Source organism: Somniosus microcephalus, chromosome 4, assembly GCF_052327205.1.
Source record: "Somniosus microcephalus isolate GS21.2 chromosome 4, FLI_Smic_1.0, whole genome shotgun sequence".
Lineage (NCBI taxonomy): Eukaryota > Metazoa > Chordata > Chondrichthyes > Squaliformes > Somniosidae > Somniosus > Somniosus microcephalus.
Window position 1 is genome coordinate 46,423,969 of NC_140990.1, and position 24,255 is coordinate 46,448,223.

General features: G+C 49.2%; 1 protein-coding gene and 1 pseudogene across 3 annotated transcripts; one reads left to right on the plus strand and one right to left on the minus strand.

Moving 5' to 3' along the window:
* The window catches only part of LOC147118804 (uncharacterized), a 56,112-nt pseudogene that overhangs the window by 17,654 nt on the left and 14,203 nt on the right, over window positions 1–24,255 (plus strand).
* Window positions 13,039–23,022, minus strand: LOC147118805 (uncharacterized). 3 transcript variants are annotated; one of them, XM_085984609.1, is made up of 2 exons: window positions 19,793–21,961; window positions 13,039–13,473 (listed from the first exon to the last, which is right to left on the minus strand). In XM_085984609.1, the coding sequence occupies exons 1-2, from the start codon at window positions 20,453–20,455 to the stop codon at window positions 13,039–13,041; spliced, it is 1,098 nt and encodes a 365-aa protein (XP_085840735.1). In that variant the 5' UTR covers window positions 20,456–21,961. The 3 variants fall into 3 exon arrangements, with proteins under 3 accessions (XP_085840735.1, XP_085840736.1, XP_085840734.1); XM_085984610.1 differs by having other exon boundaries at window positions 13,039–13,636; window positions 19,785–21,961; XM_085984608.1 differs by lacking the exon at window positions 13,039–13,473 and having other exon boundaries at window positions 19,619–20,753; window positions 21,869–23,022.

Sequence of the window (24,255 nt, forward strand, 5' to 3'; positions counted from 1 at the left end):
GTGTCATGTTAGCAGCTGACTGTAGACTGTTGTAGATGGCTGTAAGGATCTGGGTGCAATAGGGATGTCCTAAGGCTACCGGATCCAGTTTTGATGAATAATAAGCTACCGGTCGATGCTTATCTCCATGCTTCTGGGTCAGAACTGCTGTTGAGCAATCGTTCATTACTGTGCAATATAACTGGAATGGCCTATCATACAGGGGTCGTCCCAGGGCTGGTGCTTGGACCAGATCCTGTTTTAATTCCTCAAATGCCTGCTGTGCCTCTAGTTCCAGCTCAAACTCTCCCTCTTTAGCCGTGTAGGGAGTCAGATGTTTGGTTAATACTGCAATATTAGGTATCCACTGTCGACAATAATTAACCATTCCCAGCCACTGCCTGACTTGTTTGGCCGTTTTAGAGGTTGGCGTCTCGCATATTGGCTGTATTCTGCTAGTTTCCAAACTGCGGTTTTCGGCTGATAACATAACTCCAAGAAATGTAACTGTCTTCTGAGCCACCAATACTTTCGCTGGAGATACCACATATCCTAATTCTGAGAGATAGTTCAACAACTGAATAGTGTCCTCTCTGTTACTTAGCTCATCAGGGCTAGCAATGAGAAGGTCATCCACATACTGGATCAGATTGGAGCCACAATTTAATGTCAGTGTCTGTAATTGCTGTTGAAGGCACCGCGAAAACAGGGTAGGTGAATTCACAAAGCCCTGGGGTAATCGAGTCCACGTATACTGCTGACCGTTGTAAGTGAAGGCAAAAAAGTATTGGCTAGTAGTGGCCAATGGCAGGGAGAAAAAGGCGTGCTGGAGATCGACTACCGCAAAACCTGTAGCATCAGCAGGTATCGAGGCCAAGGTGTGTGCTGGATTAGGTACTAGCGCATGAAGTGGCTGAACAATCGCATTTATTGCTCGTAAATCCTGCACTAGGCGGAACTGATCAGGCTTACCAGGCTTCGGAACAGCCAGGATGGGTGTATTACAACTGGATTGGCAAGTTACCAAAATCCCCTGCTCCAACAATCCCTTAATGAGTCTGTCTATACTCAGAAGAGCTTGGTGTTTCAAAGGGTATTGTCGTACCGTCGGCAAGGTCACATTTTCCTTCACTGGGATCTCAATGGGTTTTATGCCAGTTAGACCTACATGCGTTGGGTCTTCTGCCCATACCTGTGGATTCACATACTCCAGTATGTCTTTCCCTACATGACGCTGCACCACTGTCAGGCTAGGCTCAGGGTTTTGGTAAAATTGGACCATCAGACCTCCGGGTAACTGTTGCGGTTGGTGACATTCAGGGTTTGACTGATCGATCGCTCATTTTACCATGGGCCCCAAATCTTTGGCATGGAAAGGCTGGTTAACTTCCCGTGTGATATGAGGGGCCACTGTCGAAGGCTGCTTCCACAAGTGTAAGGGAACCTGCACAAACTCTGCTTTTCCCTCAGGTCCAGTTACTGCAGCCTTGAGGTAGATTGTCCATTCGGTACCTTCCTGATCTTTAAAATACTCCTCAAGGGTCCTATCCTTTCCACTTCGATCATATGCCAGTGTCACATGATAGGAGGATGCATTGAGGTCGAGCGACCACCATTGAGGTGTAGTCGAAACATAACATTGCCTTTTATTTGCCCAATGTCCTATTGCTATTCCTTCATCACCACAATCAAGTTTGAGTTGGAATGCACATAGTAAGTCTCTGGCCATTAAATTGCAGTCCAAGCCGGTAGCTATTACAAATTGGTGGGTTGCAGATTGATTTTTGTAGGTCACCTGAACTGGTTCTGACATAGCATACTTGGTCATTTGACCTTGGAAGCCTGATAATTCCTGGGTCTTGTTGGATCAGGGAAGTTTAAGGTCCGATTGGACAGAGGACATGGCGGCTCCAGTGTCTACTAAAAAGGGATACCATTGATCCTGGATTTGCAACATTAATAAGGGTTCTCGGTCCGAATGTAAAGTGCTGACCACTAGATTAGCTAGTCAATTCTGTGGGAATGGATTGTTCTGGGAGAAATTGGTATATCCTCCCCTGCCTCCTCTAGGTCCTCCTTTGTTTCCTCTCCATCTTCCCCTGCCTCTCCTAGGTGGGTCTCCAGAGGCTAAGGATTGGCAGTCTCTGACCCAGTGGCCATCCTCTCCACAGTTATAACACTGCCCTTGTCTTGGACCTTGGTATCCCCGTCCTTGTCCTCTACCCCTTCCTCTTCCTCCGTAATTCTGTTGTGGAGGGGCATAGGGTTGGCCGTATGCAGTAGCATCGGGGCCGTTTGGATGAGTGTAATATCCATAATTCTGAGAGTCTACCCATCCCGGGGTACAGTATTGAGGTTCCATCTGATACCCTGTCCTGTCTATCGTGTGTGGTTGAATTGGGACTTCCTTCACGACATATTCTGTTTTTATTGTCTTCTGGGGTTGGTTCTCCAAACCTTTACTCTCTTTCCAATAATATTTTATGGCTCTAGTAATTTGAGCTCGGCTATTTTCTGCCCAGTTCATATTATTGGTTTTAATTGCGGTTGCTACCGCAGCCGGAAGGCAGTTCATCAGAATGGCACAGAATTGGGGTGAATTGGCTCCTCCTTGATAATTGGTGTCCCCCGACTGTCCCTGATAAACCTCACAGAATCTCTCCAAAAATTCCTCAGGTCCCTCATCTTTCTTTGGCTTAGTATCTAGGACATTGGATATGTTAATAGGCTTCTGAAGTGTTTGACTAGCAGCCGTAAGCATGGCTGTTATTCTATCATTGTCATTCCCCATGGCCACATTTAGGGCTGCCAGATTAGCATGTCGCAAGTGAGTTAAGAATCGAGTATGTTCCAAGGGGGTCAGTACTTGTTGGATTAAAGCCCATAAATCTCGGGATTCAGCGTTGTACACTTGAATGGTGGTTCGTAAAAAGCCCACAAACTTTTGAGGCGCTTTGTGGTGATCCGGCGCATTAGTTAGGATAGACATTAATTCATTAGGCTTCCATGGGAAGAATACATCTATGGTGGGGTTAGCTGCGGCAGTAGCCTGATCTGGGTTTGGCATCTTTCTCACTGGAAGGTTCCTGGGTGGGTTACCGGAATGATTTTTTGATTCTGACTCATGATCCTCAGGAGGTGATAAATCATCCTCCGAATCGGTAAAGTCACTACATGACTCAGTGTCGCTTTCCTGAGTGGATTTATGTTGAACTAACTGTCTGACTCTTTTCTTATTTTCCCGTTTCTCTTCTTCCTTCTTTTTCTTTTTCTTATCACTCCGGGTAGGAGTATAATTTGGCACAGAGTTTGTCTGTCCTGCCGTTTGTAACCGGGTCCGACTACTTATGGGATCAGTAACGCCTGTGGCACTATCGGGTAAGGTGGTTGGGGGTATTCCTGGAGTGAATGGGGGACTGGTTGCAGAGAGGGTTGCTGGAGGGGTAGTAGAGACTTACTCTGATACAGCACAGTCCTGACTCCAGAAGAGTCCGACAGGTTAAACCAGAGCAAGCAATCTTTCATACAGTGTGCCACATTATTATACTTGCATTTGAGAAGACATTAACACATCGTACAGTCTGCACCAATCCCGAGCTGTACACATATACATTTAATTTGATTTCCTGGCCTGGCAGTATGAAACAAAGAAGCCACATTTCACTGAATGGTTTATAGTTAAGTAAATATCCTGGTAATGGTTTCACGATCACCTAATCATTATGGTAATGCGTTTGCAATCATGGTAATGTGTTTTCTGATCGCCTATTGTCTGTATAACCTCTGCACTCCGCCCTACACTGTTTCCACCAGCAAGGTGTGACATCGTGGGTGCCAGCCATATTAGCAGCCACAGATCAGTTTAGCTTCTTTTATTTTACTTCCTGCTGCCTTCACAGTTTCTTGAGTTAACATGATCATTTCTTACAATATGCAAGTGACTCAGCGATGTCGACATTTCACCACCATTTTATGCTGACAGGATCCTCCATTTTAGATTGACAGGGTCCTTGGCTATGCGAAGCGAGTTGTTACCATATTTTGCATTCTATATCCTCATATCCTCACCTGTACTCAAATCCTCTCGCTACAAAGGCCAACATACCATTTGCCTTCTTAACCGCCTGCTGCACCTGCATGCTTACCTTCAGCGGCTGGTGCAGAAGGACACCCAGGTCTCGTTGCACTTCCCCTTCTCCCAATCTATTGCCATCAAGGCTGCTCCTCAACTCTTGGTTACACTTTAGCCCCACGCTCCTAATCTTTGCCCGCCCAGTGTGGAGGGGATGAGTAAGTGGGAGGATCTTCTCCTGGACCTGCTCTTGGGCCTGGTGAAAACAGCAATTTGTAGGTCCAGGATGGGCAGGGCCCATGGGGGGGCGGTCGCTCTGGCTGCCTGCCTCTCTACCTCAAAAAAAAAGCCTTGACCCCGCCCCTACCACCCCATCTCCAACCTCCCTCTCCTCTCCAAAGTCCGTGAACCTTTTGTCACCTCCCAAATCCGTGTTCACCTTTTCTGGAAATCCATGTTTGAATCCCTCCAATCAGGTTTCTGCTCCATCACAGTACCGAAACAGCTCTTATTAAAGTCATAAATGACATCCTATGTGACTGTGACAAAGGGAAACTATCCCTTCTTGACCTATCTGCAACCTTTGACACGGTTGACCACACCATCCTCCTCCAACACCTCTCCACCATCGTCCAACCCGGTGGGACTGCAGTCGCCTGGTTCCATTCTTATCTACTCAGTCATAGCCAAAGAATTTCCTGCCATGGCTTCTCTTCCTGCTCCAGCACTGTTACCTCTAGTGTCTCCGAAGGAACTATCCTTGTCCCCCTCCTATTACTCATCTACCTGCTGTCCCTCAGCGACATCATCTGAAAACACAGCGTCAGTTTCCACATGTATTCTAACTACTGCAATGAAGAGGAATTTCTTCACTCAGAGGGTTGTGAATTTTTGGAATTCTCTACCCCAAAGGGCTGTGAATGCTGAGTCATTGAGTATATTCAAGGCTGAGACAGATAGATTTTTGGACTCTAGGGGAATCAAGGCTTGTGGGGATTGGGCGGGAAAGTAGGGTTGAGGTCAAAGATCAACCATGATCTTATTGAATGGTGGAGCAGGTTCGAAGGGCCGTATGGCCCACTCCAGCTCCGAATTCTTATGTTCTTATGACAGCCAGCTCTATCTCACTACCACCTCACTCAACCCCTCTGCTGTCTCTAAATTGTCAGACTGCTTGTCCGGAATCCAGTTGTGGATGAGCAGAAATTTCCTCCAACTAAATATTGGGAAGACCGAAGCCATTGTCTTCAATCCCGATCACAAACTCCGTTCCGTAGCTACTGACTCCATCCCTCTCCCTGACAACTGTCTGAGGCTGAACCAGACGGTTCACAACCTTGGTATCATATTTGATTCCAAGATGAGAGCTGACCACATTTTCGCACCCTCACTAAGATGGCCTATTGCCACCTCTGTAACATCGCCCGACTCCACCCCTGCCTCAGCTCATCTGCTGCTGAAACCCTCATCCATGCCTTTGTTACCTCGAGACTTGACTATTTAAATGCACTCCTGGCTGGCCTCCCACATTCCACCCTACGTAAACTTGAGGTCATCCAAAACTCAGCTGCCTGTGTCCTAACTTGCACCAAGTCCCGTTCGCCCATCAACCGTGTGCTCGCTGGCCTACATTGGCTCCCGGTTAAGCAGCGCCTCAATTTTAAAATTCTCATCCTTGTTTTCAAATCCCTCCATGGCCTCGCCCCTCCCTATCTCTGTAACCACCTCTAGCCCCACAACCCCCTGAGATATCTGCGCTCCTCTAATTCTGCCCTCTTGAGCATCCCTGATTTTAATGGCTCCACCATTGGCAGCCGTGCCTTCAGCTGCCTGGGCCCTAAGCTTTGGATATCCTTCCCTAAACCTCTCTGCCTCTCTACCTCTCTTTCCTCTTTTAAGACACCCCTGAAAACCTGCCTCTTTGACCAAGCTTTTGGTCATCTGCCCTAATATGGGCAGATGCCCTAATTTTGGTCATCTGCCCTATTATGTGGCTCTGTGTCAAATTTTGATTTCTAACACTCCTGTGAAGCACCTTGGGACATTTTACTGCAGCAAAGGCGCGATATAAATACAAGTTGTTGTTCCGCAGTCTTCTCCATGCCAGGTGGCTCTGGAATGGGAGCAGGCGGTGTCCATCAGTTCACTTGATACCTTCCTCGACCGGTGGGTGCGTCAGGGTACAGAGTGTCTCTCAGACACTGGTAACAACATTCTGGTTTAGTTGGGAAGTTTCCCTTTGCTTTTGGAGGGACTTTGTTGCTTATTTTGGTTTCTTTTAGTTTGATTGGACCACATCATTTAGGGAACAAGAGAGGAAAGAATGTTCCATAGAAACTAGAATTGTCTGTTCTGAATTTCTATCCTGCACTTACAGTGATGACTTTTGTAAACTCCTTTTACAGGGGAGGATTTACAGATGGGAAACTCAATCCAAACATCACTTCAAGATCTGACAGAGTCACTCCATTCATCAGGACCTGAATATCATCGGCCTTTGAATGTGGAAGGACAAATATTTGCCAGTTCTGTCTGTGGGAAAAGATTTCAAACATCAGTGTGACTGGAAAAGCACCGAGACACACACACCTGAGTGAGAGTGTTCCAGTGCACTGACTGTGGAGAGAGCTTTAACCAGTTACACAGCCTGAAAAAACATCACACCATTCACAGCGGGGAGAAACCGTACACGTGTTCGGTGTGTGGACGAGGCTTCAACTGATCATCTAACCTGGAGAGACACAAGGACACCCGCACCATGGAGAAACCGTGAAAATGTGGGGACTGTGGGAAGGGATTCAGTTACCCATCTGAGCTGGAAACTCATCGAGGCAGTCACACCGGGGAGAGGCCATTCACCTGCTCCGTGTGTGGGAAGGGATTCACTACTTCATCCAACCTTCTGACACACCAGCGTATTCACACTGGGGAGAGGCCGTTCACCTGCTCCGTGTGTGGGAAGGGATTCACTAATTCATACAGCCTCACTGCTCAGCAACTTGTTCACACTGATGAGAGACCTTTTAAATGTTCTGACTGTGAGAAGAGCTTTAAAAGCACGTTATCTGCTGAAACAGCAACGCATTCACACTGGGGAGAGGCCGTTCACCTGCTCTGTATGTGGGAAGGGATTCACTCGGTCATCCACCCTGCTGAGACACCAGCGCGTTCACAAGTGACTGCAGGGGGTGGATTCTGCTGTTATTGTTGCTATTAATCACATCCAGGACTGAACCATGTTCATTCTGACAGTTGGCGGTTGTTTCTGATGTGAATAACCCCTTCTGGACATAACATGTGTCCTGCAGCATCTCTCTCACCTTCGATGTGTGAATAGAGCATCGCGCCTGCAAACAGGTCACGGCCCAATCCTCTCGCTCTATACTGACAGGAGAAAGTCTGTTCTACAACTAGAGGAGGAGGCTATGTAAACACTGAATGTTGGTAATCACACGTAGACTTGAGCTATTTGATAGATGGGCTGTTCAAAGCAGTTAACGTGTCAGCTATCAAAGGAATTATTCTTAAAGTAATCTCACCAATTTATAACCACTGACTCTGGTCCCTGTTGTAATTAATACTCAGCATCCATTAGTGCTGATTTTTCAGTGATTCACTGAATAGCCTGGGTAACCTTTACTGCTCGTTTTGTTAAGATACTCTTCACTGTATAACTGCTGGGTGACTCTGATTACATTTATACTTGTCTGTAAAGCACCCCTGTGCCCAAATGTAACCAGAAGTTGAGAGTTGTTACCAATAAACGGAGTTGAGGGCGTGACTTGTGGTCTGGCTTTCTGGTGTTTTGTGAAGAAAGTGTTGATTCACTCACTCAGCAGCTTGAGGGGAAGCAGACTGAGGTTTAATAAACTGAACTCACCTCGATCCGACCTGGGTTCAGTGTAAGACAGTTCAGGGAGTCAGGCATCTTTCACCCCTAGACCTACGCTGGCCGGTAAAACCCCAGATGGTTCCTCAGTAAGGATTTGTCTGGCTCTCGCCATATATTTGTCAGAATACTGAAACCCAGCTTTCTTACCGTCCACTCCTGGAGGCCCCACTCCCTGAGTTTACAACCTTCAGCAGGGTCAGTGGTGGAGTTCAGCAGTGGGAGTGATCCCAGCGTAACTGTTGGGATTGCACCCCCGTGGATGTTCCCAGTCGTGTATTTTTAGCTTTCCTGGTGACTAACACACACACATCAATAAAACAGGCAATTCCTGTAAACAGGCCACAGGTCCTTCTTTATCTGGAGATCAAATATCTGTTGTGTAATCGCCCACCACCTTGGTACAGGAACAGAGAGTGGGCGGGGCTTCAGGGTCCCAGTGACCCGGAGAGACAATCATTGACTCATTGATTTTATTCTCACTGTGCACACCGGGAGTTTCTCACCACCCCTCCTGAACCCTCTTGCGACTTTACCATTTAAATCCCAAAGAATTGTATTGGAGGAGACACATGGTTAGAATACCCATGTACAGTCCCAGGGTTAGAATCCCCATGTACAGTCCCAGGGTTAGAATCCCCATGTACAGTCCCAGGGTTAGAATCCCCATCTACAGTCCCTGGGTTAGAATCCCCATGTACAGTCCCAGGGTTAGAATCCCCATGTACAGTCCCAGGGTTAGAATTCCCATGTACAGTCCCAGGGTTAGAATCCCCATGTACAGTCCCTGGGTTAGAATCCCCATGTACAGTCCCAGGGTTAGAATCCCCATGTACAGTCCCAGGGTTAGAATTCCCATGTACAGTCCCAGGGTTAGAATCCCCATGTACAGTCCCAGGGTTAGAATCCCCATGTACAGTCCCAGGGTCAGAATCCCCTTGTACAGTCCCAGGGTTAGAATCCCCATGTACAGTCCCAGGGTTAGAATCCCCATGTACAGTCCCAGGGTTAGAATCCCCATGTACAGTCCCAGGGTTAGAATCCCCATGTACAGTCCCAGGGTTAGAATCCCAATGTGCAGTCCCAGGGTTAGAATTCCCATGTACAGTCCCAGGGTTAGAATCCCCATGTACAGTCCCAGGGTTAGAATCCCCATGTACAGTCCCAGGGTCAGAATCCCCTTGTACAGTCCCAGGGTTAGAATCCCCATGTACAGTCCCAGGGTTAGAATCCCCATGTACAGTCCCAGGGTTAGAATCCCCATGTACAGTCCCAGGGTTAGAATCCCCATGTACAGTCCCAGGGTTAGAATCCCCATGTACAGTCCCAGGGTTAGAATCCCCATGTACAGTCCCAGGGTTAGAATCCCCATGTACAGTCCCAGGGTTAGAATCCCCATGTACAGTCCCAGGGTTAGAATCCCCATGTACAGTCCCAGGGTTAGAATCCCCATGTACAGTCCCAGGGTTAGAATCCCCATGTACAGTCCCTGGGTTAGAATCCCCATGTACAGTCCCAGGGTTAGAATCCCCATGTACAGTCCCAGGGTTAGAATTCCCATGTACAGTTCCAGGGTTAGAATCCCCATGTACAGTCCCGGGGTTAGAATCCCCATGTACAGTCCCAGGGTTAGAATTCCCATGTACAGTCCCAGGGTTAGAATCCCCATGTACAGTCCCAGGGTTAGAATCCCCATGTACAGTCCCAGGGTTAGAATCCCCATGTACATTCCCTGTGTTGGAATCCCTATGTACAGTCCCAGGGTTAGAATCCCCATGTACAGTCCCAGGGTTGGAATCCCCATGTACAGTCCCAGGGTTAGAATCCCCATGTACAGTCCCAGGGTTGGAATCCCTATGTACAGACCCAGGGTTAGAATCCCCGTGTACAGTCCCAGGGTTGGAATCCCCATGTACAGCCCCAGGGTTGGAATCCCCATCTACAGTCCCCGGGTTAGAATCCCCATGTACAGTCCCAGGGTTAGAATCCCCATGTACAGTCCCAGGGTTAGAATCCCCATGTACAGTCCCAGGGTTAGAATCCCCATGTACAGTCCCAGGGTTAGAATCCCCGTGTACAGTCCCAGGGTTAGAATCCCCATGTACAGTCCCAGGGTTAGAATCCTCATGTACAGTCCCAGGGTTAGAATCCCCATGTACAGTCCCAGGGTTAGAATCCCCATGTACAGTCCCAGGGTTAGAATCCCCATGTACAGTCCCAGGGTTAGAATCCCCATGTACAGTCCCAGGGTTAGAATCCCCATGTACAGTCCCAGGGTTAGAATCCCCATGTACAGTCCCAGGGTTAGAATCCCCATGTACAGTCCCAGGATTAGAATCCCCATGTACAGTCCCAGGGTTAGAATCCGCATGTACAGTCTCAGGGTTAGAATCCCCATGTACAGTCTCAGGGTTAGAATCCCCATGTACAGTCCCAGGGTTAGAATCCCCATGTACAGTCTCAGGGTTAGAATCCCCATGTACAGTCCCAGGGTTGGAATCCCCATGTACAGTCCCAGGGTTAGAATCCCCATGTGCAGTCCCAGGGTTAGAATCCCCATGTACATTCCCTGTGTTGGAATCCCTATGTACAGTCCCAGGGTTAGAATCCCCATGTACAGTCCCAGGGTTGGAATCCCCATGTACAGTCCCAGGGTTAGAATCCCCATGTACAGTCCCAGGGTTGGAATCCCTATGTACAGACCCAGGGTTAGAATCCCCGTGTACAGTCCCAGGGTTGGAATCCCCATGTACAGTCCCAGGGTTAGAATCCCCATGTACAGTCCCAGGGTTGGAATCCCTATGTACAGACCCAGGGTTAGAATCCCCATGTACAGCCCCAGGGTTGGAATCCCCATGTACAGTCCCCGGGTTAGAATCCCCATGTACAGTCCCAGGGTTAGAATCCCCATGTACAGTCCCAGGGTTAGAATCCCCATGTACAGTCCCAGGGTTAGAATCCCCATGTACAGTCCCAGGGTTAGAATCCCCATGTACATTCCCAGGGTTAGAATCCCCGTGTACAGTCCCAGGGTTAGAATCCCCATGTACATTCCCAGGGTTAGAATCCCCATGTACAGTCCCAGGGTTAGAATCCTCATGTACAGTCCCAGGGTTAGAATCCCCATGTACAGTCCCAGGGTTAGAATCCCCATGTACAGTCCCAGGGTTAGAATCCCCATGTACAGTCCCAGGGTTAGAATCCCCAAGTACAGTCCCAAGGTTAGAATCCCCATGTACAGTCCCAGGGTTAGAATCCCCATGTACAGTCCCAGGGTTAGAATCCCCATGTACAGTCCCAGGGTTAGAATCCCCATGTACAGTCCCAGGGTCAGAATCCCCATGTACAGTCCCAGGGTTAGAATCCCCATATACAGTCTCAGGGTTAGAATCCCCATGTACAGTCTCAGGGTTAGAATCCCCATGTACAGTCCCAGGGTTAGAATTCCCATGTACAGTCCCAGGGTTAGAATCCCCATGTACAGTCCCAGGGTTAGAATCCCCATGTACAGTCCCAGGGTTAGAATCCCCATGTACAGTCCCAGGGTTAGAATCCCCATGTACAGTCCCAGGGTTGGAATCCCCATGTACAGTCCCAGGGCTGGAATCCCCTGCGCAAGTTAATTGGAAAACCCAGGGTAAGTTTCACTCAGAGTGCCCTCTCTGAAGCCGGTTTGCTGCTCACTCTGTGCCCAGCACTCCCTGCACCCCTGGAGCACGGAAGTGAGTTTCAGCCTCAGTGTTACAAGTTTCATCCGTTACAGGCTGGAGAGAGGAATAATTCAAACTGACCCAGAGCTGCATAATTGGTTCAATCTGTAGAGGACTGACGAGCCCTTTTTAAATTCCCAGTAACTCTAATCCTGGATATAAAAGAGGGGAGAGCTGTGTTTAAATCAAAGAGTCTCCTTGGAGATTGTCTGAGAGAAGGAACCGGTCAGCTTGAAACTCTAGTTAAAAATTTCCAATTAGCAGTTATTGCCCAATATCTTTTCCCACAGGGATGGGGAATTCTAGAATAAGGAAGGAACCGGTCACGATTTGAAAGGTATTAATAAAGAATTCAAGGGCATCTTCCATTTGGGATCTTTCCTTATTTTGTCCACTCGAGGAGTAGATACCAGACTTTCTCCTGTGAATATAGAGCGGGATTCTTGACCCGTGATGTGTTTACTTGTTCGTAATTTGTTAAATACATTTGCTGAGTGGATGTAAATTCAAGATGAGGTTTGCAGGCGTGATGCTGTATTCACACATCGAAGGTGAGAGAGATGCTGTGGGTCACACGCTAAGTCCAGTCGCTGAAAGTGATTCACAGACTGGGTTTGTATTTAGTGATCCCGGGAGTGTTACCGATACCTTCCCTGGATGCTCGAAGGATGTTCCCGATGGTCAGGGAGTCCAGAACCAGGGGTCACAGTCTAAGGATAAGGGGTAAGCCATTCAGGACAGAAATGAGGAGGAATTTCTTCACCCAGAGAGTGGTGAACCTGTGGAATTCTCTACCACAAAAGGCAGTGAAGGCCAATTCATTAATTCATTAACTATATTCAAGAAGGAGTTGGATATATTTCTTAAGGCTAAAGGGATCAAGGGGTATCGGGAGAAGGCAGGGACAGGGTACTGAGTTTGGATGATCAGCCATAATCTCACTGAATGGCGGAGCAGGCTCGAGGGGCCGAATGGCCTACTCCTGCTCCTATCTTCTATGTTTCTATGTTTCTATGTTTCTATGGATACCAAGGCTAGGAGAGACACTCTGGAATGTATGGGGTGCTGGGACTTGTCCATGAGAGTAACCGAAGGTATGAGAACTGAAATAATCTTGAGTTGGAAAAGAGAAAAGGCACAAAAAAAATGCAGCCGTCAGTAACAGGACATCAATTAGTCTCCTCTTATCTTGGAGAAATCAAGGACTCAACACACTGTGTGCTGGAAACAAAGTAGATTTATTCAACAGTTATGCAGAATATTAAACAACAGCCTAGTTATAGGGATTATTAACATCATCAGAAACAAACTCCAGCTGTCAGAGTGAACATGGTTCAGCCCTGGATGCAATTAACAGCAGCAATACCATTGGAATCCAACCACTGTAGTCACTTGTGAACTTGCTGGTGTCTCACCAAGTGGGGTGAATGAGTGAATCCCTTCCCACACACGGAGCAGGTGAATGGTCTCTCCCCAGTGTGAACTCGCTGGTGTGTCAGCAGGTTGGATGAATCAATGAATCCCTTACCACACACAGTGCAGGTGAAAGGTCTCTCCCCAGTGTGAACACGCTGGTGTACAATGATTTGGGATGGCTGATTGAATCCCTTCCCACACAGGGAGCAGGTGAATGGCCTCTCCCCAGTGTGAACTTGCTGGTGTGTCAGCAGGGTGGACGAACAAGTGAATCCCTTCCCACACTCGGAGCAAGTGAAAGGCCTCTCCCCAGTGTGAGTGCGTTGATGGGTCACCAGTTCCTTTGTGCTTTTAAAGCTCTTCCCACAGTTAGTACATTCAAAAGATCTATCATCGGTGTGAACTTGCTGGTGTGTCAGCAAGGTGGACAAGTGAGTGAAAGTCTTCTCACACACGGAACAGGTGAATGGCCTCTCCCCAGTGTGAATTCGCTGGTGTGTCAGAAGGTTGGATGACTGACTGAATCCCTTCCCACACTCGGAGCAGGTGAATGGTCTCTCCCCAGTGTGACTGCATCAATGAGTTTCCAGCTCAGATGGGTAATTGAATCCCTTCCCACAGTCCCCACATTTTCACTGTTTCTCCGTGGTGCGGGTGTCCTTGTGTCTGTTCAGGTTAGATGATCGGTTGAAGCCTCGTCCACACACACAACACGTGTACAGTTTCTCCCCGCTGTGAACGGCGCAATGTTTTTTCAGGCTGTGTAACTGGTTAAAGCACTTTCCACAGTCAGTGCACTGGAACACTCTCAGTCGGGTGTGGGTGTCTTGGTGCTTTTCCAGTCACACTGATGTTTGAAATCTTTTCCCACAGACAGAACAGACAAACATTTCTTCTTCCACATTCAGAGGGTGATGATATTCCTGATGAATGAAGTGACTCTGTCAGATCTTGACATGATGTTTGGTTTGAGTTTCCCATCTGTAAATCCTCCCCTTCTAATACCCGGTAAAAGGAGTTTACAAAAGTCATCACTGTAAGTGCAGGATAGAAATTCCGAACAGTCAATTCTAGTTTCTATGGAACATACTTTCCTCTCTTGTTCCCCCAAAGCTGTAAATCCCCGTCCCACACACTCTCCCTCCTCCCTGTGCTGAAATCCAAACCCATCGCACCATCTCCAACATTTCTTTCCTCCACTCCCAGTTTCCCCCCCACCCCCCCTCTACTCTGGTTCGGTTCAGTTCTACACCTGCTGTGTGCAGAGTGAGAATAAAATCAATGAGCCAATGATTGTCGCGGCGGCAGTATAAAAGGTGAGCCTGAGGCGCGGGTAGGCCTCAGAGCGGCAGCGGCGGGAATCTCGGCAGCGGCAGCGGCAGTATAAAAGGTGAGCCTGAGGCGCGGGTAGGCCTCAGAGCGGCAGCGGCGGGAATCTCGGCAGCGGCGGCGGCAGTATAAAAGGTGAGCCCAAGGCACAGGTAAGTCTCAGAGTGGCAGCGGCGGGAATCTCGGTGGCGGCGGCAGTATAAAAGGTGAGCCCGAGGCGCGGGTAGGCCTCAGAGCGGCAGTGGCAGGAATCTCAGCGGCAGTGAGCTATAAAAGGTGAGCCCGAGGCACGGGTAGGCCTCAGAGTGGCAGCGGCAGGAATCTCGCTGGCGGTGAGCTATAAAAGGTGAGCCCAAGGCACAGGTAGGCCTCAGTGCGGCAGCGGCGGGAATCCAAGCAGCGGCAAGTATTTAAGGTGAGCCCGAGGCGCAGATAGGCCACAGAGCATCACTAATCTCCAATCTCAGAGGGAGAGAAGTAAAAAGTAATCGAAGTGTGACGTCACCACAAAGCAGGTAAGTGATTGGTTGGTGAGTATTTCTCTCTTTTTAAACTTTAACTCTGTGGTTTATAGTTTCTAAGCTCTCTGTGGTGTAGCGGGAACTGTTTGTAAAACAAGGCCCTTATATCATTTAACTGTAGTGAAATTGGTGGGATTGATTTGTTTAATTTAATTTGAATTAATTAAAGGGTAAGTCATGGCAGGACAGCCCGGTGCAGTGGTATGCTCCTGCGCTATGTGGGAACTCAGGGACACTTCTTCTGTCCCTGACAACCATGTGTGCAGGAAGTGTGTCCTGCTGCAGCTACTGACAGACCACATTGTGGTGCTGGAGCTGCGAATGGATACATACTGGACCATTCGCGATGCTGATGACGTCGCGGATATCACGTTTAAGCAGTTGGTCACACCGCAGGTAAAGGTGGCACAGGCAGAAAGGGAACGGGTGACCAACAGGCAGAGTAGTAGGTGCAGGCAGGTAGTGCAGTGGACCCCTGTGGCCATCTCCCCCTCAAACAGATATACCGCTTTGGATACTGATGGGGGGGATGGCTTACCAGAGGAAAGCAGCAGCAGCCAACTTTTGGCACCAGGGGTGGTTCTACTGCACAGGAAGGAAGGATAAAGAGGGAGAGAGCTATAGTAATAGGGGATTCTATTGTAAGGGGAATAGATAGGTGTTCCTGCGGCCGCAAACAAGACTCCAGGGTGGTGTGTTGCCTCCCTAGTGCAAGGGTCAAGGATGTCTCAGAGCGGCTACAGAACATTTTGGAAGGGGAGGGTGAACAGCCAGTTGTCATGGTGCATATAGGTACCAACGATATAGGTAAAAACCGGGATGAGGTCCTAAAAGCTGAATATAAGGAGTTAGGAGGTAAATTAAAAAATAGGACCTCCATGGTAGTAATCTCAGGATTGCTAACAGTGTCACGTGCTAGTCAGAGTAGAAATAGAAAGATATTTCTGATGAATACATGGCTAGAGGAATGGTACAAGGGGGAGGGATTCAAATTCCTGGGACATTGGAACCGGTTCTGGGGGAGGTGGGACCAGTACAAAATGGACGGTTTGCACCTGGTCAGGGCCGGGACCGATGTTCTAGGGGGAGTGTTTGCTAATGCTCTGGGGGAGGGTTTAAACTAAAATTGCAGGGGGTTGGGAACCTTTGCGAGGAGACAGAGGAAAGGGAAACAAGGATAAAAGCAAAAGACAGGAAGGAGAAAAACAAAAGTGGCAGGCAGAGAAATCAAGGGTTTAAATCAAACATGGCCACAGTAAATAATAATTCTAAAAGATCTAAGAGCGTTAAAAAAAAAGCCTGAAGGCTTTGTGTCTTAATGCGAGGAGCATTTGTAATAAGGTGGATGGATTAGCTGTGCAAATAGAGGTAAACGGATATGATATGATTAGGATTACAGAAACATGCCTCCAGGGTGACCAAGGCTGGGAACTCAACATCCAGGGGTATTCAATATTCAGGAATGACAGGCAAGAAAGAAAAGGAGGTGGGGTAGCATTGCTGGTTAAAGAGGGGATTAACACAATTGAAAGGAAGGATATTAGCTCTGATGATGTGGAATCTGTATGGGTAGAACTGAGAAATACCAAGGGGCAGAAAACGTTAGTGGGAGTGGTATATAGACCTCCAAACAGTAATGCTGAGGTCGGGGTTGGCATTAAACAGGAAATTAGAGAAGCGTGCAATAAGGGCACAGCAGTCATCATGGGTGACTTTAATCTACCTATAGATTGGGCTAACCAAATTAGTAACAATACTGTGGAGGAGGAATTCCTGGAGTGTATACGGGATGGTTTCCTGGACCAATATGTCGAGGAACCAACTAGAGAACAGGCCATCTTAGACTGGGTATTATGTAATGAGAAAGGATTAATTAGCAATCTTGTTGTGCGAGGCCCCTTGGGTCAGAGTGATCATAATATGATAGAATTCTTCATAAAGATGGAGAGTGAAGTAGTTGACTCAGTGACTAGGGTCCTGAATTTAAATAAAGGAGACTACGATGGTATGAGGTGCGAGTTGGGTAGGATTGATTGGGGAATGTCACTCAAAGGGTTGACGGTGGATGGGCAATGACAAACTTTCAAAGATCGCATGGATGAACTACAGAATTTGTTCATCCCAGTTTGACGTAAAAATAAAACAAAAAAGGTGACTCAACCGTGGCTAACAAGGTAAATTAGGGAAAGCATAAGATCCAAGGAGAGGACATATAAATTGGCCATGTAAATTGGCCAGAAAAAGCAGTAAGCCTGAGGATTGGGAGCAGTTTAGGATTCAACAAAGGAGGACAAAGGGCTTAATTAAGAAGGGGAAAATAGAGTATGAGAGTAAGCTTGCAAGGAACATAAAAATTGACTGTAAAAACTTTTATAGATATGTGAAGAGAAAAAGATTGGTGAAGTCAAGCGTAGGTCCCTTGCAGTCAGAATCAGGGAATTTATAATGGGGAACAAAGAAATGGTAGACCAATTAAATACATACTTTGGTTCTGTCTTCACAAAGGAGGACAGAAATAACCTCTCAAAGATGTCGGGGAACAGAGGGTCTAATGAAAGGGAGGAACTGATAGAAATCAGTATTTGTAGGGAAATGGTGTTAGGGAAATTGATGGGATTGAGGGCTGATAAATCACCAGGGCCTGATAATCTACATCCTAGGGCACTTAAGCAAGTGGCCCTAGAAATAGTAGATGCATTGCTGGTCATCTTCCAAAATTTGATAGACCCTGGAACAGTATCCATGGATTGGCGGGTAGCTAATGTTACCCCACTGTTCAAAAAGAGTGGTAGAGAGAAAGCGGGGAATTACAGACCGGTAAGCCTGACATCGGTAGTGGGGAAAATGCCAGAGTCCATTATAAAGGATGTAATAGTAGAGCACTTGGAAAAAAGTGACCGGATTGGACAAAGTCAACATGGATTTACAAAAGGTAAATCGTGCTTGAGTAATCCACTGGAATTTTTTGAGGATGTAACTGGTAAAATAGATAAGGGAGAACCAGTGGATGTGGTGTATTCGGATTTTCAAAAGGCTTTCGATAAGGTCCTGCATAAGAGATTAGCATGTAAAATTAAGGCACATGGGATTGGGGGCAAGGTATTGACTTGGATAGAGAACTGGTTGGCAGGCAGAAAGCAAAGTGTTGGAATAAATGGCTCTTTTTCCGAGTAGCAGGCAGTGACTCGTGGGGTACCGCAAAGATCGGTCCTTGGACCCCAGCTATTCACAATATATATTAATGATCTGGACGAGGTAACTAGATGTAATATCTCCAAGTTTGCAGATGACACAAAGCTGGGTGGGCATGTGTGCTGTGACGAGGATGCCGAGAAACTCCAGTATGATTTGGACAGATTGGGTGATTGGGCAGAAGTATGGCAGATGCAACATAACGTGTATAATTGCGAGGTTATCCACTTTGGTGTCAAAAACAGGAAGGCAGATTATTATCTGAATGGCAATAGATTGGGAGAAGGGGAAGTGCAATGAGACCTGGGCGTCCTTGTGCACCAGTCGCTGAAAGTAAGCATGCAGGTGCAGCAGGCGGTAAAGAAGGCAAATAGTATGTTGGCCTTCGTAGCGAGAGGGTTCGAGTACAGGAACATGGATGTCTTGCTGCAGTTGTACAGGGCCTTTGTGAAACCACATCTTGAGTATTGTATGCAGTTTTGGTTGCCTTATCTGAGGAAGGATGTTCTTGCCATGGAAGGAGTGCAGCGAAGATTCACTAGGCTGATACCTGGGATGGCAGGAATGACGTATGAGGAGAGATTGGGTCGATTGGGCTTATACTCACTGGAGTTTAGAAGAATGAGAGGGGATCTTATCAAAACTTATAAAATTCTAACAGGACTGGACAGACTAGATGCCGGAAGGATGTGCCCGATGGTCGGGGAATCCAGAACCAGGGGTCACAGTCTAAGAATAAGGGGTAAGCCATTTAGGACAGAGATGAGGAGGAATTTCTTCACCCAGAGAGTGGTGAACCTGTGGAATTCTCTACCAAAGAAGGCAGTAGATGCCAATTCATTAAATATATTCAAGAAGGAGTTGGATATATTTCTTAAGGCTAAAGGGATCAAGGGATATGGAGAGAAGGCAGGAACAGGGTACTGAATTTGGATGATCAGCCAAGATCTCATTGAATGGTGGAGCAGGCTCGAGGGGCCGAATGGCCTACTCCTGCTCCTATCTTCTATGTTTCTGTTTTTGAACACCTCCCACTGATCTTCTGTCGCTTTACCCGTTAACAGATTTTCCCAGTTTACTGTGGACAGTCTCTGTCTCATTCCATTGAAATTGCCCTTATCTAACACTAGAATCTTAGTAGCTGTTTTGCGTTTCTCCCTTTCAAACATAATGTGAAACTCGATCATGTTATGATCATTGTTAGAGAAATGTTCACGCACCGTGAAGCTGTTGACTAAATCTGGCTCATTACTAAATCTAATATGGCCTGCCCCCTTGTTGGTTCTAGGACATATTGTTGCAGAAAATGATTCTGGACACGTGAGAAATTCACCCGAGAAGACGATAGAGACCAAAGTGCCGTTTACCCCTCTCAGTGTGGTCCTGAAGGACTGTGTCCAGGCTGAAGTTCTGTTCCCGCCGTACAATCCTCCCCACAGATTGTCCTTTCTAAGCTTCAGCCAGGTGATGCTAAACACTCAGGTGGGAAAGACGAAAATCTACAACAATGTATTTAAAACAAAGCTGATTTATTTGACATATATCCTCAATATTAAACTCCAGCTCAATTACAGGAATTACTGACATCAGCAGAAACAACTGTCAGAATGAACATGGTTCAGTCCTGGATGTGATTAACAGCAGCAATAACAGCAGAATCCAACCCCTGCCGTCACTTGTGAACTCGTTGGTGTGCCAGGAGGTTGGATGACTGAGTGAATCCCTTCCCACACATGGAGCAGATGAACGGCCGCTCCCCAGTGTGAAGTCGCTGGTGTGTCAGCAGGCTGGAGTGCTGAGTGAATCCCTTCCCACACACAGAGCAGATGAACGGCCTCTCCCCAGTGTGAACTCGTTGATGTCTCAGCAGGTTGCCTACCAGAGTGAATCCCTTCTCACATATGGAGCAAGTGAATGGCCTCTCCCCAGTGTGAACTCGGTGGTGTGTCAAAAGGTCGGATGACTGAGTGAATCCCTTCCCACACACGGAGCAGGTGAACGGCCTCTCCCCAGTGTGAACTCGCTGGTGTCTCACCAGCTCTGCAGAACTTTTAAAGCTGTCCCCACAGTCGGAGCATTTAAAAGGTTTCTCCCCAGTGTGAATGAGCTGGTGTGTTCGGAGCGGGGATGAGTGAGTGAATCCCTTCCCACAAACGGGACAGATGAACGGCCTCTCCCCAGTGTGAACTCGCTGGTGTGTCAGCAAGTGGGATGACTGAGTGAATCCCTTCCCACATATGGAGCAGGTGAACGGCCTCTCCCCGGTGTGACTGCGTCGATGAGTTTCCAGCTGGTGTGGGTAATTGAATCCCTTCCCACAGTCTTCACATTTCCACGGTTTCTCCATGGCGCGGGTGTCCTTGTGTCTCTCCAGTTTGGATGATCAGTTGAAGCCTCGTCCACACACACAAAACACGTGTATGGTTTCTCTCCGCTGTGAATGGTGCGATGTTTTTCAGGCTGTGTAACTGGTTAAAGCTCTTTCCACAATCAGTTCACTGGAACACTCTCACTCGGTTGTGTGTGTCTCGGTGCTTTTCCAGTCACACTGATGTTTGAAATCTGAAAAATGGAGTCACTCTGTCAGATCTTGACGTGATGTTTGGTTTGAGTTTCTCGTCTGTAAATCCTCCCCTTCTAATACCCTGTAAAAGGAGTTTACAAATGTCAGGATAGAAATTTGGATTTTTCGGCGGGTAGTTGGGGGGAAGTGGATAATGTTGAGTGTTTTAATAATGGGGGCTGGGGCCGCACTCGGGGTGTGAGCAGCCCGGGGTTCATTGATCTTTTATTTAAATCTGGTAGTACTTGTTACAATTCATCAATTACATGATAAACCCATTACATTCATTAACCACAATAAGGCTAAGCCTTAGGAGAAACAGCTTTAGGATTAACAGTACAAATACAATAATAAATTTTTCCAGACAAAACCAATGTCAACAATACAGGTACCCATAGTAAAAAACAATACATACTAGTCCTACTGGCAATATTCATTTTTGCTTGGTATAACCTGTTGTCCTTTTTTTTTAAATTTTAACATTCAAGTACAACAGTACTTATACAACTCAACAGTTACATAGTAAATCCATTACATTCATTTACCAATTATGGTCAACAATATGAATACAACAGTAAATTTTACAGGTAAATCAATAATGTTTACAATACAAACTGCAACTATTTAATAAACCAAGAATCCGTACACGCCAGTCCAACTGGCATCGTTCAATCATTCATTCCTCCATTCGTTCGCTCAAGCGTAAGTTCCATGTGCTTGACTGAGTACATGTGTGCCGTTTCTATCTGCGTGCATGCCTATGTGTTCGTTCATCTGTCCGGCAGGCTTCACGCTCACCAAGCTGACTTTCACCTGGGGAGCAAGGTCCCTTCATTCGGTAGAACGTAAGTTCCATTGTGTAAGCGTGCGTATCATTTGTCTACCTGTGTGCATGCGTGCGTCCGTTCATCCGTCCGGCAGGCCTCACGCTCACCGAGTGACCCCATCCTGGAGAGCGGGCCCTTCATTCGGTCGAACGTAAGTTCCATTGTGTATGCGTGTGTGCGTGCGTGCATATATTTGTATCCACATGCGTGCGTTCACTAGAGCGTTCGTTCGTTCGGTTAAGGAAGGCTTTAACACTAAATAACACCACAATATAGAAAATCCCACAACCATATAAAAAAAAAATCACTTAAGACCTCAAGTAAACTACTTTTAACCAGAACCCGAAACTTCTTCAAAAACAAGTAATACCAGTTCAATGCCAGTCCTATTGGCACTCTAATAACTCCTCATCTTCACTTGATGTTATCCAACCATATAATGTTATAATCCTTATCCGTAGTCTTCAACCTTTCCACAGAAAAGAAGCCGACCACTTTCTCAAATCCTGTAAAAGAAGAAAACGAGTACTGAAATTCCCTTCTTCTTGCTGTTATCACTCACAGGAACCAGCCATCAAGACATTCATTATTCCTTGCCGATATACCTTGTTTTGTCTTTTATTTTCCTTTTTTACTTTTATCCCATTCTCTTTTCCCATCTTATGGCTGTTCAAGCGCCATACTATAGATAGGAACAGTCGGTCTTTCCTCCACCAAATGGCGGCGCACAAACCCGATCCCATCACCGAAACAAAGCCTCACAGCTGCCAGCAAACAGAGCACAGACGGGACCGCTGGAACTCAATCGGGCCGGAGACCGTTCTTCAACTTTAGAAACGGTGCAGCATGCTCACCCACAGCATCATCCGACTCCGCTTCTGGCGACCAGCCGCTCCACCCTAGGCCCCCCGCCTGGGGTCCTCCATTCTGGGCCTCCCGCCTAGAACACTCTCCTCTGGGTCTTCCACCCTGGGCCTTCTGCACTGGGCCCTCCGCACTGGCATTCCCCGTGAGCAGCCGGGGTGTGGAACAGCCGGGGTGTGGAGCAGCCCGTTCACACAGCACCGAGCAGAGCTGAGCTGCTGAGAATCTCGCAGCCTCCGCCGGGGTTCATGAACCCGCTCCCTGAGCTCGGGGTGTGAGCAGCCCGCGTCCCCCCGGGGTTCGTGAACCCGCTCCCCGAGCTCGGGGTGTGGGCGTCCCGCGTCCCCCCGGGGTTCGTGGACCCGCTCCCCGAGCTCGGGGTGTGGGCGTCCCGCGTCCCCCCGGGGTTCGTGGACCCGCTCCCCGAGCTCGGGGTGTGGGCGTCCCGCGTCCCCCCGGGGTTCGTGGACCCGCTCCCCGAGCTCGGGGTGTGGGCGTCCCGCGTCCCCCCGGGGTTCGTGGACCCGCTCCCCGAGCTCGGGGTGTGGGCGTCCCGCGTCCCCCCGGGGTTCGTGGACCCGCTCCCCGAGCTCGGGGTGTGGGCGTCCCGCGTCCCCCCGGGGTTCGTGGACCCGCTCCCTGAGCTCGGGGTGTGAGCGTCCCGCGTCCCCCCGGGGTTCATGAACCCGCTCCCTGTGCTCGGGGTGTGAGCGTCCCGCGTCCCCCCGGGGTTCATGAACCCGCTCCCTGAGCTCGGGGTGTGAGCGGCCCGCGTCCCCCCGGGGTTCATGAACCCGCTCCCTGAGCTCGGGGTGTGAGCAGCCCGCGTCCCCCCGGGGTTCGTGGACCCGCTCCCCGAGCTCGGGGTGTGAGCGGCCCGCGTCCCCCCGGGGTTCATGAACCCGCTCCCTGAGCTCGGGGTGTGAGCGGTCCGCGTCCCCCCAGGGTTCATGAACCCGCTCCCTGAGCCCGGGGTGTGAGAGGCCCGCGTCCCCCCGGGGTTCAGGAACCCGCTCCCTGAGCTCGGGGTGTGAGCGGCCCGCCTCCCCCCGGGGTTCATGAACCCGCTCCTTGAGCTCGGGGTGTGAGCGTCCCGCGTCCCCCCGGGGTTCACGAACCCGCTCCCTGAGCTCGGGGTGTGAGCGGCCCGCGTCCCCCCGGGGTTCGTGGACCCGCTCCCCGAGCTCGGGGTGTGAGCGGCCCACGTCCCCCCGGGGTTCATGAACCCGCTCCCTGAGCTCGGGGTGTGAGCGGCCCGCGTCCCCCCGGGGTTCATGAACCCGCTCCCTGAGCTCGGGGTGTGAGCGGCCCGCGTCCCCCCGGGGTTCGTGGACCCGCTCCCCGAGCTCGGGGTGTGAGCGTCCCGCGTCCCCCCGGGGTTCGGGAACCCGCTCCCCGAGCTCGGGGTGTGAGCGTCCCGCGTCCCCCCGGGGTTCACGAACCCGCTCCCCGAGCTCGGGGTGTGAGCGTCCCGCGTCCCCCCGGGGTTCACGAACCCGCTCCCTGAGCTCGGGGTGTGAGCGGCCCGCGTCCCCCCGGGGTTCATGAACCCGCTCCCTGAGCTCAGGGTGTGAGCGGCCCGCGTCCCCCCGGGGTTCATGAACCCGCTCCCCGAGCTCGGGGTGTGAGCGTCCCGCGTCCCCCCGGGGTTCATGAACCCGCTCCCTGAGCTCGGGGTGTGAGCGGCCCGCGTCCCCCCGGGGTTCATGAACCCACTCCCTGAGCTCGGGGTGTGAGCGGCCCGCGTCCCCCCGGGGTTCATGAACCCGCTCCCTGAGCTCGGGGTGTGAGCGGCCCGCGTCCCCCCGGGGTTCACGAACCCGCTCCCCGAGCTCGGGGTGTGAACGTCCCGCGTCCCCCCGGGGTTCATGAACCCGCTCCCCGAGTTTTCTC

Bases quoted from the DNA above. Each gene is read 5' to 3' on its own strand.
- LOC147118805 (XM_085984610.1), bottom strand. From the start codon at position 20,455: ATGGAGAAACCGTGGAAATGTGAAGACTGTGGGAAGGGATTCAATTAC. The intron at 13,637-19,784 runs GTGACGGCAGGG...TCATTGATGCAG, and splicing joins GCACACCAACGAGTTCACAA to TCACACTGGGGAGAGACCAT.